At 44.1% G+C, this 15,079-nt stretch overlaps 1 protein-coding gene across 3 annotated transcripts; it reads left to right on the top strand.

The window, feature by feature from the left end:
• The first annotated feature begins 2,355 nt into the window (after positions 1-2,355).
• LOC102202636 (protein SOGA3-like) lies at positions 2,356-12,133 on the top strand. Of its 3 annotated transcripts, none has more exons than XM_013908730.1 (10): positions 2,356-2,410; positions 2,492-3,528; positions 4,097-4,321; positions 4,509-4,667; positions 4,984-5,052; positions 5,631-5,900; positions 5,976-6,362; positions 7,849-8,511; positions 8,647-8,978; positions 12,019-12,133. In XM_013908730.1, the coding sequence occupies exons 2-9, from the start codon at positions 2,785-2,787 to the stop codon at positions 8,755-8,757; spliced, it is 2,628 nt and encodes an 875-aa protein (XP_013764184.1). In that variant the 5' UTR covers positions 2,356-2,410; positions 2,492-2,784; the 3' UTR covers positions 8,758-8,978; positions 12,019-12,133. The 3 variants fall into 3 exon arrangements, with proteins under 3 accessions (XP_013764184.1, XP_005725111.1, XP_013764185.1); XM_005725054.2 differs by having other exon boundaries at positions 2,370-2,403; XM_013908731.1 differs by having other exon boundaries at positions 2,388-3,528.
• Positions 12,134-15,079: the final 2,946 nt, after the last annotated feature.

Below are 15,079 nucleotides of genomic sequence, written 5' to 3'. Positions count from 1 at the left end.
ACCATGAGTCACTAATGGCATCTATTCAATTATTTAGCCCCTATCATTTTCCTCGTCCATGCCTTTTCCTGTGTCCCGCAGCCTCTGCTCATTCTCAGGCCGTCATTTGTGGCTGCATGTCTGGAAAGTCAATTGCAATTCTTTTGCATCCTTTGTTGTATTTTTGCATGTTCTCTTTATTTCCTCACATAATTTTCCCACATTCTTATCCCTCCTTCCTAGCATACATGCCCTACTCCTAAACTCCTACTTTCTTATAATGGTATACCTGTGGCTATTTTTATCTTTTTTTTTCCACTGATGTCGTTAGCAAGGAGGTGGAAGGTTGTAGATGTGAATGATAGATTGGGTGAGATGAGTGAGAGGAAGTAAATTTGTCCTCCTTGGGGACACAGAAGGATCTAAGCCAGCGACTAATAGGATTGCAGAATTGCCAAGGCTTTTCTATCAAAGGCATTTAGCACAGGACACTATAACCTGCATGCTTGCTGCTGTTGCTGCAGGAAGCAGAAAAAACATGTATGCACATGCATAAAATTGACCACTATTGCTACAGTTTGATGTGGAACTTAAAACATATGCATTCATAAAACACACTGCTGCTTCCTGAATGTCTTCTTTCCTTTTGTGGCACACACAAACCTTTACACAAAGACAATAGAAGTTGTAGCTGGGAGACCCAAGTGGGACAGTTTGCTGGAAGGGTGAAGGGTCAGTTTTCCGGAGGGGGGTTAAATCCTTGCAAACCTGACCTGGGTCTTACTCATCTCATTAGCAATTATATTACTAAGGAGCTCATTCTAGCTGAACAGAGAGTGGAAACAGTCAGCGTTTTACTGGCTCTCTCTCTCTATCTGTGAGGCAGATTACCCTCTGGGCTTCTGCATAGGCAGTTTTGTGTATGTAGAGCACCCTCTGTTGGGCCACGGTTATATTTCTTGATTACTTAGAGGTGAGAGGATGAGCCCAATGATACAAACCTGTTAAAAATGCAAATATAAACCAAATAAAAATGCTGTGCAAGGAAGTTAAACTTCAATTCAGAACAGTTTAAAACCAGTGAGAGAGTAAAATGCACAGCCAGTGCGGTTAATTTTCAGCAATTCGGGAACCTAATTGGATATTATAAAAAATGGAATAGAATGAAGGTCTGTGTAAGGGCAAACAGTTTAATAGCTACATAATACTGCTTTTCAGAGGCAAATTTTGAACAGTTTAAGGATTGAATTCATTGTCATGCTGAAGAATTCTGAAAAATGAAGCCGTTGTCAATCAGATACTTTCCAGATGGTATTGCAAGATGGATCTTCTGACTGTAGTTTTCTGCGTTCATAATTCCATCAATTTTTAAAAGACCTTTAATACCACCTGATGTGGTAGATAGATGCAGACCCTCCCTGCCTCTCTCCTGACCTCCTTCATACAAACTGATATAGTCATCACTCAATAAGACCCATTGCCAAAGATTTTCAGTCCAGTTCTTGTGTAATGAGGCATGTTTGAGCATTTTCTCCTTGTTTCCTTCCCTTAAAAATGGCTTCTTGACAGTCACACTTTCACTGAGACCATCATCTGATTAACCTTAAGTGAACAGTCAGGTCTTTACTGGATTGTTTCTTATTTCTTAAGTACATGACCTTCAGATATTGTTCATCTTCTGCTGTTTTTTTTTTTAGGCCTGCCACTTTTTCTTTTTAACTCCTGACTTTAATCAGTTTCTTGAAATTTTTCAAGCACAACTGCGCACCATGAAGAGATATAGCAAGTGTTTGCCAAATAGTTCTTTGGGAATCACTTTGTTGGTGCAAAAGTATAATTTTATGTCCGTTAAATGTGGTTATCATTGGCACTTTTCACAGATTCAACTAAGCAAATGGGAACAACTTCTGTGTTTTTGCAATGGGCTGCTAGCAATAAGTGCCTAAAGATACAATTTTAGCTTTTTGGAGGCAAAATAAAAGGAAATTATGGGTTGACTGAGACTTTTATACAATACTGAAAGTAAAAAGGAGTAATAAATAACAGCAGGACTGGATGTGTCAGGAATCTGACAGTTCACCTTTGCAGCTGGACCCACTGGAGGATTACACCAGCCCTATCAGCAAACTGGAGCCCCCAGAAATCGATGCCTGTTTCAGTATCAGTGAAGTGGACTGTATTCAAACCAACCAAGAGTAGCCTATTTCTTACATTCTTGTTAACATTGTGCAACATATTGTAGTACAACAATATAATGCTCTGAATATGAGACAGAGGAAGAGAGTGGGATATGTCTATAAGCACGAGGCTGTCGGGAGAGGCTGTTTTACTTCCTGTTCTGACGTCCACCATAACGTTTACGCCCCCGTGCCCCTGCCCTGCAGTGCCTGGTGGTACCCCGTGTCAGCGTCTCCTCTCTCAGAGGTCCGCGGTAAGGATTCAGCCACTATGTAAAATTCTAAATAAATGTTAAAACGCATTTGTTTTATTATTATTTTTAATACTTTTACAGAGTCGTGGCACCGCTCATGTGTTCCCCGCCCTCACTGGCTGTGCGTAAAGCTTTCGGGTCATATGCATATGGTTTGGGATGAGAGGATAGGGGCGCTGACAGCAGCGGCACAATAGCGACATCTAGTGGCTCACTGGAGGCAACTTTGAACTTTTAGAGTTTTTATGAATGTTTTGCTCATGTTTCAGTCAGGCTAAGATTTTTAGAAAATCCTTCTGTAGGGCTGCTTCGTTTTTCATCTATAAAAGCACGCAAATGCAGCGTGTGCGTGGAGTTTACTTGAGGTGGAAAAAATGAAGCCGACCGTGAGCGGCGCTGCAGATCCTTCTTCCACAGCACCGGCAGACAACAACGCAGGCAGGAGGAGGAGGCAGCACCGGGCTCCCTCGCCGGCTACAGCCCAGGAGGGGGCATTAAAGATTGTTCCCAGACACCCGGGCAGCTCCAGGCCTCCTGATCGTGCACGGAGAAGCGGGGATCTTGGGTTGAGGGACAGCCTGAGCACCGCAGACAGAAGGGAGAGGGAGCCCGAGAGCCGCGGAGGGGCAGCTGTTCACCCGGATGGTGCTGAAGCTGAGCTTGTCAGACCAAACAGGGCGGATGCTGTCGAGGAAGATCCGGCAGATTTCCCAGTACCGACTCTAGGCTCTGCCTTACCCCGCTTTAAAGGTGACTCCACACAGCCTTTGTTTTCCGGCAGAGCTTATTCGCTGAAAGAAAAGGAGAGGAAGCCAGCTGAGAGAAGCGGACACGGGAAGAGAACCGACGTGTCCGCGGCCTGTGGAGCGGGCCTCGGTTTGGGTCTGTGGAAAGGGCGATGCTTACAGGCTGAGCTGATTCACTTCCACCTGCAGAAGAGACTCAAGAGGAGGGGAGCCAAGATGCAAGCCAAAGCGGACAGCACTGGGACGTCGGAGACCGCCGTGGAAGAGCCGGAGCGGGCTGCAGAGGCGACTGAGGCGGGGTCCGTGACACAGCAGGACCAGGCCCTGGAGGAGGAGATGGAGAGGCTGCTGGAGGAAAACGAAGATCTCAAGGTTTGATAGACTTTAACGTATTTTTTAAATAAAATTAAAATACTTTAAAATACATAATCTCACCTAACCTGAATTGTAGGCCAATGCTAAAGAGGTGAAATCATATTAGAATGACACAATTCAGAAACGTCTTAATTGTCATGAAATGACAGATAGCATATGGGGTCGATTATGTTTGTAGGACAGGCTCTCTGTCTTCAGTGAAAACGCATTCGCTATTGTAACTGTATATCGATCCTGATGCTATTGATTAATACGGATCGATTATATCTTGTGTTTAGAAGGGACTACCCACAATGCCACAGCTGGAATTCATATGTTTGCAATGTTGCATTTATATATCCCTGAAATGAACTGTGGAGTAATAAAGATGATCAGACTCACATCTGGAAAATGATTTTTTTTCAGGTTGTATATTTTAACCTGAACCTGAAAATCTGTAATACGTCTGGAGCTACTAGTCAGACTCTGAACCAATAAAATCTCCTGTTTTCGAAGTATATATACCTCCTGCTGTCAGTGTGACACATGTAGCAATCACATCTTCTGTCTGCTATGATTCTGCTAGTGTGAGATTGAAGAAATGAGGGCCGAGATGGATGAGATGCGAGACACTTTCTATGAAGAAGACACTTGCCAGCTCCAGGAAATGAGGCGTGAGCTAGAGAGAGCCAATAAAAACTGCAGAATCCTGCAGTATCGTCTGCGGAAGGCTGAGAGGAAGAGGCTGCGCTACGCCCAGACAGGAGAGATCGATGAAGAGTTGCTCAGGAGTCTGGAGCAGGACCTAAAGGTAGGGGAGGGGAGGAGATGACTCTGTGTGTTAAGGTTAATATGTTATGTATGGGAGGTTTTAATGTAGGCTAATACGAACCATCACGTTAGTTCAATTATTATGCATTTTACAGCAGCAAAAATCAAGTATAACAGATTATTAGTTATTTCTCCAAAACAGCAGGTTCAGGTTATGATTATTACAGGTAGCAAAGGATGTGTCTGTGAGGCTCCACCATGAGCTGGAAAAAGTGGAGGAGAAACGCACTAAGACGGAGGAGGAGAACGAAAAGCTGAGACAGAAGCTCATAGAGGTGGAAGTGACCAAACAAGCCCTGCAGAATGAACTAGAAAAAACCAAAGAGGTGTGTAAACGCTTCCCCACATCCATCACCATACATCAGAGGAGCATTAAATGTAATGTGTCATAAATGTCCACATATATGAATATTAAATGATCGACCAGCAACTTCATTAGGTAATACCTGAGTTGAACTTCAGCAGGTCGCATTGATCATTCACCGAGTTACTCCCACGTGATTGGCTGAACAGATATTTGCTTTAATCAGCAGTTGAGTGGGTATACTTAACAAAGTGGCCAGTAAGTGTACGCATACAAGTATACTCATACATACGTTAAGAAGTCATCATTTAATTTCAATTTGCAATGTCCTCTTATAGTCTCAAAAGAGAAGAGGAAGCAAGGACGTCCAGAAGAGTGACAAGAAAGCAGCACAGACTCCCACTGAGGTGAGATGCTGTTATGATTAAAAATAATTATTTTATTTTGTGTATATTTATACATTTTTGGCATAAATGCTTACCTTGCCTAAACTGATGCAGATAATTGTTAGGAGGTAGTTCTCTTAGGAAAATGTGCAGTCTCATGTGAACTGATGTGTGAATATTTAGTCCTGAATCAGCTATTTTTAAACATGCACTTCAGCCTGGAGACAGCCTGCCCATGTATTGAGCAGTCAGGCCAAAGAATAAACAGCTTTTACCCTGCAAACTCTCAGGGTCCAACCTGAGATTTGGCGTATGAGCTTCTGTGATATCCTGTTGTGTCAAATGTTTGGCTTTTCACTTCCAGCTACAAAGTTTTAGTGAAAGCTGAGGGTTTGCAGAGCTGGAGCAATTTTGTTAGACTTATTACATGCCAAGAATCCGCTGAGTCCGACGAGAGATAACCGTCTGGCTCAGAAAGACTGTGGCTAAAAAATCTGCTCTTCACTTTAATCTTAAGTCTTAGGTCTCAATGCAGAAACCAGCCTTCTTAACAATTTAACAAATTCAGTGCACTTGAGTGTATGCAGTTTGTGTTTTAGGAGGACAATGAGGACCTGAAGTGCCAACTAGCTTTCATCAAAGAGGAGGCTGTGCTTATGAGGAAGAAAACAGCCAAGATTGACAAGGAGAAGGACCGGCTAGAGCAAGAGCTGCAGAAATACCGCTCGTTCTATGGAGAACTTGACAGTACCCACCCAAAAGGGGAGGCTGGGGGGCCACCCACCACGCGTGAGTCAGAGCTGAAGCTACGCCTTCGGCTGGTGGAGGAAGAAGCCAACATCCTCGGGAGAAAGATAGTTGAGTTAGAGGTAAGAGCAGACTGTGTGAAATTTCTGAATGAAAGATCATGTGATTTTTGCACCCGTCTCCCTTTTTCCTTACAGGTTGAGAACCGTGGCTTGAGGGCTGAGCTTGATGACCTCCGTGGAGAAGGAGAGAGCGGTGGAGGCTCGGGTTGTGGAGCGACGGGTGGGTCGGGCGCAGGCCGAGGCCTGGGGGATGATCTGACAGAGCTCAGACAACAGCTACAGCTGGTGGAGGACGAGGCAGAGCTCCTGAGGAGAAACCTGGCTGATGCTGAGGAACAGAACAAGAGGGTGACAGCTGAGCTGAACAAGTTACGCTTTAAAGCTGGCACTCATGAAGGAGGTGCCAGGCATGGAGGAGGAGGAGGAGTTACAGGAGGAGCAGGCATTGATGGAGCAAAGGCAGAAGCCCTCCAGGAGGAGCTGAAAGCTGCAAGACTGCAGATTAATGATCTAAGTGGCAAGGTAAGAAAGGCGTTAAACACTGACATAATATAAGATGCTGATCTATGTAATTCATTTAATGCTTTTATAATTAGTGTAAATATATGCATTTAGGTATTAATTAGTAACTCATTCCCAAGACTGACAGTCCACAAACACAATTCCCTAACAGTATGTGGTTCCAAATACGTGTGTTGCCATCGGGGAAGGTACTCTAAGAGTACCCTCTCATCTCTTCTTTCCTCTCTTTTTTAGCTTTCATTTATTGGTTACTATAAATATTGATGCTGATAGATCTGCAAACATTTAAAATCAGTCGATAGTATCAGCCTGCTTGGTAAATCAGTTGGGTTTTTGTTATGATCTGCAGCAGCAGATTTTGTGGAGCAGAGAGTGGGGACCTATTTGCAGACAATGTAAGCAGGAACAGAACTATAACAAAAGGCGAGCAGATTATTCGGGCTGATTGGCAAAACAGTACAAAATAAGGAAACTGAACTGAGATCTAAACTGGGAAAGACACTAGAACATGGGAAGCACTGGAAACATAAGCTGTGTCTCAATTTAGGGGCTACTTTAGCCGCGCTCCTAATCCATTGCTGCATATGAAAACAATTTTTATATTATTATAAAAATATTTGAAATACTAATTTAATTAATTCAGTATTGCAAAGAGTAATAAAAATAATATTACAACAAAGTAGCTGTCGCCATTGTTGGAAACTGGAATTGGCTGGGCCGCGCTATGAATTCTGGGATAGGTTGGGCCACGAAGGATAGTCCCGACTTATCCTTCAAATTCAGGGAAATGAACGACGCATTTGTCGGCCGCATTTGGAGCAGCCTTCGAATTGGGACAGCCTTCATTGCATTGCTGTGACGTAATTGGCCTTCAAATGCGGCCTCCGAAGGATGCAGCCCCTGAATTGAGACTCAGCCATAGAACCTGAGAGACACGGGGGAAGACAGACAGACACTCAGACAAAGGACTGAGACAATACGTACACTGAGAGGTGATCAGGGAAGTGGAAACACATGGGAACACAGCAGGAACAAATTAGACATAACGAGATAGGGAAAGCAAAACTGACACAATGAACATGAGACAAGGACTATCGAAATAAGACAGGAAGTAGCACGAACACAAAAACTCAAGAGACTCAAGACATACAGAGAGATGTAGGGTGAGAGATACAGAGCGAGGGAAAGACAAGACAGTTTTACATGCACCTTTCACAGTTCTGCATAACTTTAAGTGGGTAAAATAACTGAACAGTTTTTACAACAGGGGGAAATTGCCCACAAAGTCCCAAATCATTTTTTGTACCAGGGTGTAACATGTTCGATCCTGCTGCAAAGCCTGGTATTTTAACATTGCAGCCTATGAGGATTGACTTGCTTTTGGAACCAGCCTGCAATTTATAGTTTTATCTGTCCACCCCAGAGGTCACTGCTTTGCCAAAACATCTTAAAACAGTTCTCATCTCTCTCCGCCTCTTCCCATCAGGTTATGCAGCTGCAGTATGAGAACCGAGTGCTCCTCTCCAACATGCAACGCTACGATCTGGCTTCTCATCTCTCCTTGCGGCCGAGCCCACGGGACAGCGATGCAGAGAGCGATGCCGGTGGCACGACGAGTGGTCGCCGCGAGAGCGACGAGGACTCCACCTCATCCCGCCTGCTCCCTCCTCACCGCAAACGCGAGGGTCCTGTTGGTGGGGAAAGTGACTCAGATGAGGTGAGAAACAATAACGGCAGCAGTCGCTGCTTGACGCCCACCCGGGGCCTCTACACCCCTACTGGGCCAGAGGGCGCCGCCTCCTCCGCCTTATCCCGCTTCCTGCCTGGTGGCCGGTGCACCCTGCGTGAGCGGCAGCAGATGATAGACATCCGCGTGGAAGCAGAGAGGCTCGTTCGCACCATTGATAGGCTCATCGCCGATACTGCGGCCATCATCTCGGAGGCGAGGGTCTACGTTTCAAATGGCGACTTAATGTTCGGGAGGTCCGGCGAGGAGGGTGGGGAAGAGGATGGGAGCAGAATCAGGGAACATGAGCTGCTATATCGCATTAACGCCCAGATGAAAGCCTTTCGTAAGGAACTGCAGGCCTTCATAGACAGACTGGAAGTGCCGAAGCTAGAGGACAGGGAGTCAGAGGAGCCGCTGTCGGTGAGAATAGAACTGAAATATCTCATGTGAGCACGTAAAATATCCTCGAGAGTTAACTGTATTTCTTCCTTTTTCTCTCTTTATCCATACTCCCGTGTTTCTCATCTGTCGGTTTGCCGCTCCTCCCTCTCCCAGATGTTCCAGCCAATCATTTTACTCATCCTCATACTCGTGTTATTCTCATCCCTCTCTTACGCCACCATCTTCAAGCTCGTCTTTCTTTTCACTCTTTTCTTTGTTCTGTGATGCACACCTCCCTTTAACACACGTCATCCTTTGGTTTGTTTTCCCTCCGTTGATTTTTTTTCTTTCCATCCCCGCATCATTTGTTGCCAAGGTAACCGACAGCACAGTAAAAGCTCAGCACTTACCGAGGTTGCACTCACATTGGAGGAAGTGTGGCCAGCTTCAGCACTGGAATCTGCATTATCATCACGCATCGCCATCTGCATAAGACGCTCGAGACGGTAAGTTACAGACAGCTTACACATTGCAGATAGCGAGTGGAACTCTAACATAATAATGCTTAATTTTAAGCCTTAGTGATGTTTAAATGGTTAAATTGCAAAAATAATAATAATAATAATTCACGCCCCTAAGTTGTCATAAATAGGAAAATTTGTCTTACAGAGAACAAAATTGTTCTCAACTGGACTGTAAAAATGTCTATTTCTGCTAAATGCAATTAAGCATTTTAATGAAGCGGACTGTGGGGATGTAGTTTCAGTCTCAGATGGCCATCTGAGGAGCTGCAACTCCTCGTAGGCTTCATTTGTAAGCACTGGAAGTGTCCACGGGGTTAAAAACAGCCACCTCAGAGACTTATTGTAGTACAAACTTGCAGCACGACAGACATCATCAAAGAGTCCAGTTATATAATATGTCCTGTGTGTGTGTTTGTGTGTGTGGACATTTTAAGATGTGTGCCTGTTTGAATCATAATAATAAATAGTCCAGTTTTTTTGTAGTTCATTCCTCACTGTGCGGGTAATAGCTGTGGATTTAAAGCCAACGGAGATATGTTGGCATATTTGTGCGGAACTTGTTTAAGCCAAAATGAAAGTTTGGTCATATAGGTTTTATTCTGACTGGATGCAATCTGAACCACTTAGTGCTACTTAGTACATTAGCTGTTGTAACAGGTCATGACGGCAGCGACATCTTCTTTAATTTGTAGAACAACACTTGCTGTGCCGCCCTGCTGTTGTTGTTGCCTCAAAGTAAAGTAAGGTGAAAGTTTGTTTCTGTCCATCCCCTGAATTCCTGAAGGGCTTAATTATTCATTTGGGAACACAACAGGTGGAAGACTAAGGCTGATTTCACACTGGAAGGAATTCTGATCATCACCATAAGAAGGGGTCAAGGACCCCAAAATTCCCAACAGGGTCTTGATTAGGGGTTGCTATTAGTAATTGATGGCGTGGCAGATGAACAGTAGCAACTGTCTTCAGATGTTCACCGCAGCAGAATGAGTCACAGCTTTAGGTTACTCCAGGACATGGAATGAGAGTGTGCATATTTTACTTCTTTGCACCATTTGAAGCATAAATAATGTGATACCTCTAGTGAGTGTGTGGCTTGATTGTTAGTTTGAAGTATTTTATATATGTATGTGTATAAATATTAAATATTAAATTTAAAGATTTAATATTAGATATTAAATCTCTACAAATTAGATGTAAATGCTGTATTATTATTTTTATTATTGTTTGTGTGTTGTTGTTGTGTTTTTGTGACTGTCTCCAATAAAGATATTACTCCGTGTGACACATTATTACTCACAGTGTCACACGCACTCATTTGGCATCCCTTGGAAAAATGATTTGCAAGCTGGGCACGGTCACAAGGCAAAATCTGCCCAAGCGTCCGAAAGCAGAGTAGCAACAGAGAAGCTGATTGGTCGAGAGACCGCAGCAGCTGAAATAGCTATGTAAACACTTTCCCCTCTCTCCGCGAGCCCCGGTAATTATAGCAGGGATGCTGGTGACGACAGTTTGTCCCATCGAGACTTCAAATGCTGGAATAAGTTTGACAATATGATATTTGACCTCCGCCCCACGTAAACACCCGGGAGCGGTATAAAGTGTGGGTACCCCGGCTGGAACAGAAGTTGTTTACCCTTTAGCTCAACGCTCCCCGAGGAGGAGGACAAGGGGATCCTTTAAATTCAATCCCTGAGGTTTTTTGGGTTTTTTTTCGTTACCCCGTTGGGGGCAAAGGGGGGGGGACGCAGCGGAGAGAGGGCAGTTGAAAATAATTGGCGTGCAGGAACGGTTGAAAGGACCGAAGAGACCAGGGACTAGACTGAGGAGTTACACCCGAGGGCAGATATAACTTTTACGTAGAGGTAGGTAAGAAAAGCTGTAAATTACTAAAGTGGGAAACTTTTTTATTTTATTTTATTTAGTTTTAATTATCAACATATACAAAATGAAAATTGAAAAAATAATAACATGATTTTTTTGTTTTCTTTAAAGATTTATTCTGAGTCATGTTCAGTTTGATCATTTTTCTTTTGGCTTAGTGTCGGGCATACTTTCTGTTCCCCTGTGCCTCTCCCCTGTCCACAGGACGTGCAGTCACTTTACTATGCATAGTTACAAGATTATTAATATCTCTACTCTTACATCACAGATTGGAGGGAAGTGGCTGGTAAATTCGGGGCATTTTCTACCAGGATACTTGTAATATTGAGTGGCGGCATCATCAACAACAACAACATCAGAGAAGCCTTGCTGTCTCAGTTTACCACAGCAGTTAGGCTCTTGCTCTTGGCTGGTTTTAGGGAACTGGCTCGCCGTCTTGGATGCATCTGAGGTGTTCCGCAGTTTAATCTCCAGGAGGACGTTTTTAATGTTAAGCCCCACTTAAGAAGCACTGAGCTCAAGTAGGATTTTAAGTGGTTCTTTAAAGGTCAGATGCAGAAGAGATAATGATTTTTTAAACCTTCTTACTAATAGACTCTGTCACAGTTTTGCAATTTTTGTACATTTATGTTTTTTTTTAAATTAGCAAATCTTATTGTAATGATTATCAGTATAAACATGATAGGTGGGTGTAGGATATAGGGTGGATAGAGCAAAATGCCTAACAGGTGACATCATGTGTGCACATGGGCACTCTGATTCATGCGTGAAATGTTTTTTCTTTGAAATGCCCGGTCAGGCTGGAGGTCAAACTGACCAAGAGTTGAAACAGATGGCTGTGGCACTGTCGTGTAATAGTTTTGTCTACACGTGCTGCATTGGTAGTTCTAACATGCCTGCAATTATTGGTGAAGAATTCCAAAAGCAGCTGTAAATATCTGACCTTCCTGAGGATAGAAGTATTCAAGCCAAACCCAGATGAAAAAGCCTTGACTGAAAAAGTAGAAATGGGTTGATCAGCCTTTTGATTTCAGTGTCAGAAACTCCATAACATGGGCTACTTTATATAGAAATACATTGAAACACATTGAAATTCATCAACAACGCTTGTTGTCTGTCTTCTATTTCTTTGACTTTTTAGTGTTTCCAGGCCATTAATCCTTCTGCCCCTTGCTTGCAACCCTTTGGTGACCTTTGACCGAAAAGTGAAAGGGGGGGGGAAGTCATTTGAAAGAGTGTCTAGCTATTAAGCAGCCTGTCATGGCAGCTATAGATCTGGAGCGAGGGCTTGAGCACAGTGGTTGTGGCTGGGGGCAAGAGAGACCAGAGCTGATGGACAACTTCGACTCGGAGATGCAGGAGTGGGAGGACCAGCTGCAGGACATCCAGAGGAAAATCGAAGAGGTGAGACGTTACATAAACAATGCAGGACTTTTAAATGTACAGACTGTATATAAAATATGGCAGTGGCCACTGTGATGTCACCCGTTAGCTTGTGGACATGCATTTTGAAACCTCAGCTTTAGTATTGTGATCATCGCTGTATTTTTGTGGAGCCAAACTGACCTTTGGCGTCACTAACCATGCTTGCTAGCATTACCAAGGGGCATTAATGAATAATGAAAGGCAAATTTGGACATTTCATGTGACTGGTGGGTTGTACTGGGATCGTGTGCAGTTTTCTTGAAGGTGCATATCAGCTTTTGATAAAACATATTTATTTTTGCTCTACAGTTGTGCAGTTCAACATGGGTCTATGGCAGGGGTGTCAAACTCCAGGCCTCGAGGGCCGGTGTCCTGCAGGTTTTAGATCTCACCCAGGGTCAACACACCTGAATCAAATGATTAGTTCATTAACAGGCTTCTGGAGAACTTCAAGACATGTTGAGGAGGTAATTTAGCCATTTAAATCAGCTGTCTTGGATCAAGGACACATCTAAAACCTGCAGGACACCAGCCCTCGAGGCCTGGAGTTCGACACCTGTGGTCTATGGGGATTAACTTTTGGTCGCAGCCTCAAGTGGTCATTTGAGGAACTGCACCAATCTCAGGTTAAATTTAGCCAAAATTGATCCGTAATCACACATTGCATCAGCACAAACGGTAGATGTATCTACGCAGTGTTAACTGAATAGATACGTGCAGATTTCTACAGACTCTGGGTCAGTGGGTGTAAATTGTACTTACTAATACTACAACCTACCGGTGTGGAAGTGCATAAGTAAAATTCAGTAGATTGATTTTGTGATAAATGATGGTCTCGATGTTTAATTTAAAGTGGAGTTATTTTGTTTTTGTTGTTGTTTTTTCTTCCCAGAAAGATCTATCAGTTATCTCTCAACATGACCACGTGTGGTACATGTTGTGTTTTCAGTGAGGAGCTTTTGTGGCCCCTAGAGTGTGTGTTAATTGGAGTAACATGTGTGTTTGTGCTCCATAATAAACTGTTGGCAGCACACAAACTGACACAACCTCTTGGCTTTGTTGGAGCAGTGATGCAGACAAATGTTAACAAGCTGATTAAACTGTGATGTGCTGACAGATATGTTGGACACACACACACACTGTCTGAAAAAGGATACCAAAGTATTGCACATTACAAAGATACAAATTGAAACAGGTGCATGTGTGTAATGGTATTATGAGCTTGTCAGAAATCTAAGTTAGATTTTAAAGTAGTTTTGTAATCATTAATATCGCTGCTTTCCAGCTGTACAATGAAGTTCAGGCCCGCAGAGGAGCAAACGATATCGCCGCTGACAACCAGAAAAATGGCACCCCGTTGGAGTGTGGCCTGGGTCACCATGGCAATGGCCTTTTTGTGCCTGACCATCACAGAGAGAGCCACACTAGAGCTATAACTGTGCCACATCACTATAGTAACGGCTGCAGCTCCAGTGGGTACAGCTACCCTGTGACTCATCAGAACGGCTACGGTTTCTGCCACGCCAACAGCGTCTCAGAGATTGGCGACCTGCTGCAGGATTATTTGGGGGCAGGGAAACAAATGGGCCGGAAGAACAATGGAGCTCGCCACGTGGTAAGTAGAGGAAAGAAATTCTCTTATTTCCCTTCCATGTGCCTCATGTCGTTGGCATTTGCACGCCCGAAGGAACCCGATCAGTAAAAGTATAAGTAGGGCTTTGGTCAGGAGCATATTGATTACAGTTCCCTGTAAGTCTGCTTACACAGACAAGCTGCCAGATAGGAGCTAGTTTCACATTCTGTCCCTGTACCTGACAGCAGTGGAGAAGAAAGCCAACTTGCCAAGTGCAACATGAAAGTACAGTAGATAAGAATAGATTGAGCTATGCTATATCGAGTGGTGGGGTTCAGTTTTGGTAAAGATACAGTAAAGGGTACCTTGCCAATGATCTTCCAGCAAATATAACAGCACAGGGTGATACAGGGTTATTTTTATGTCACTTCTGATCTCTTTCAGCGCTTCAGTGACACAATCAAAGTGAGCCAGGACATCGCTGCATGCCAGGGTGAGATTGAAAGAGGATCTGGAGATAAAGGGTAAGAGGCTGTATGTGTTTTTCATCAACTCTTTATAGTCTGAGAGGATTTTTGTGCCTTGTTTTGAGTTATTTTCTCTGTGCCGAACCAGGCTTGGTAAAGAACAGTTTTTCGGCAGTTTCGAGGAGACTGAAAACAGAAAGAACAGAGTGTCTCACATGAGAAACTCCCCCTGCAGAGAGAGTTCCCCCAACAAAGAAAACTCAGCCAAGCCCCCTCTTGGACAAAGGGATGCTCCTGCGCAAGCACGCTCGCAACTCCAAGGGACTGCAGAATCTCCCGCTCTGGACAGGAAGTCCTTCAGTGCAGGTGTCATGGGTGACAGGAAATGCAGCAGCCCCTCTGTTCTCAGGAAGTTTGGAGCCATGCTGCAGGAGAATGAAGGTAAAATGCTGACAGAATCTGGAGTGGTTACCCATCGGGGGCAAGCTCCAGAAGCAAAGTGTTCCACTCCCAGCTGTCAGCGCAGAACTCTGGGAGCCGCTGCAGTCGCCGGCAGGTTGCCCACCCGCGTGCCTACCCAGAAGTGCCAAACGGATTCTGACGTGCTGACAGCAGAGATAGAGCCCAGCCAAGATCGGGGGTTAGCATTAGACCCTGGAAGGCAGAACTACAAGGATCAAAGAGGAGGGTACAGCAGTTCCAAAGGATCCCAGTGTGGTCCCCAGCAGTCTCAGAGG

This window comes from Pundamilia nyererei, unplaced genomic scaffold (genome assembly GCF_000239375.1).
Source record: "Pundamilia nyererei isolate P.nyererei 1_Seehausen unplaced genomic scaffold, PunNye1.0 scaffold00013, whole genome shotgun sequence".
Classification (NCBI taxonomy): Eukaryota; Metazoa; Chordata; class Actinopteri; order Cichliformes; family Cichlidae; genus Pundamilia; species Pundamilia nyererei.
The sequence above is the reverse complement of the archived record's forward strand: the minus strand, read 5'-3'. Positions and strand labels throughout refer to the sequence as shown.

What these genes read in the sequence shown, in the direction of transcription:
- LOC102202636 (XM_013908730.1), top strand. Translation starts at nt 2,785, where the DNA reads ATGAAGCCGACCGTGAGCGGCGCTGCAGATCCTTCTTCCACAGCACCG. An exon ending in AGGAAAACGAAGATCTCAAG is followed by an intron (nt 3,529 to 4,096) that starts GTTTGATAGACT and finishes TGATTCTGCTAG; the next exon opens with TGTGAGATTGAAGAAATGAG. An exon ending in CAGCACAGACTCCCACTGAG is followed by an intron (nt 5,053 to 5,630) that starts GTGAGATGCTGT and finishes TTTGTGTTTTAG; the next exon opens with GAGGACAATGAGGACCTGAA.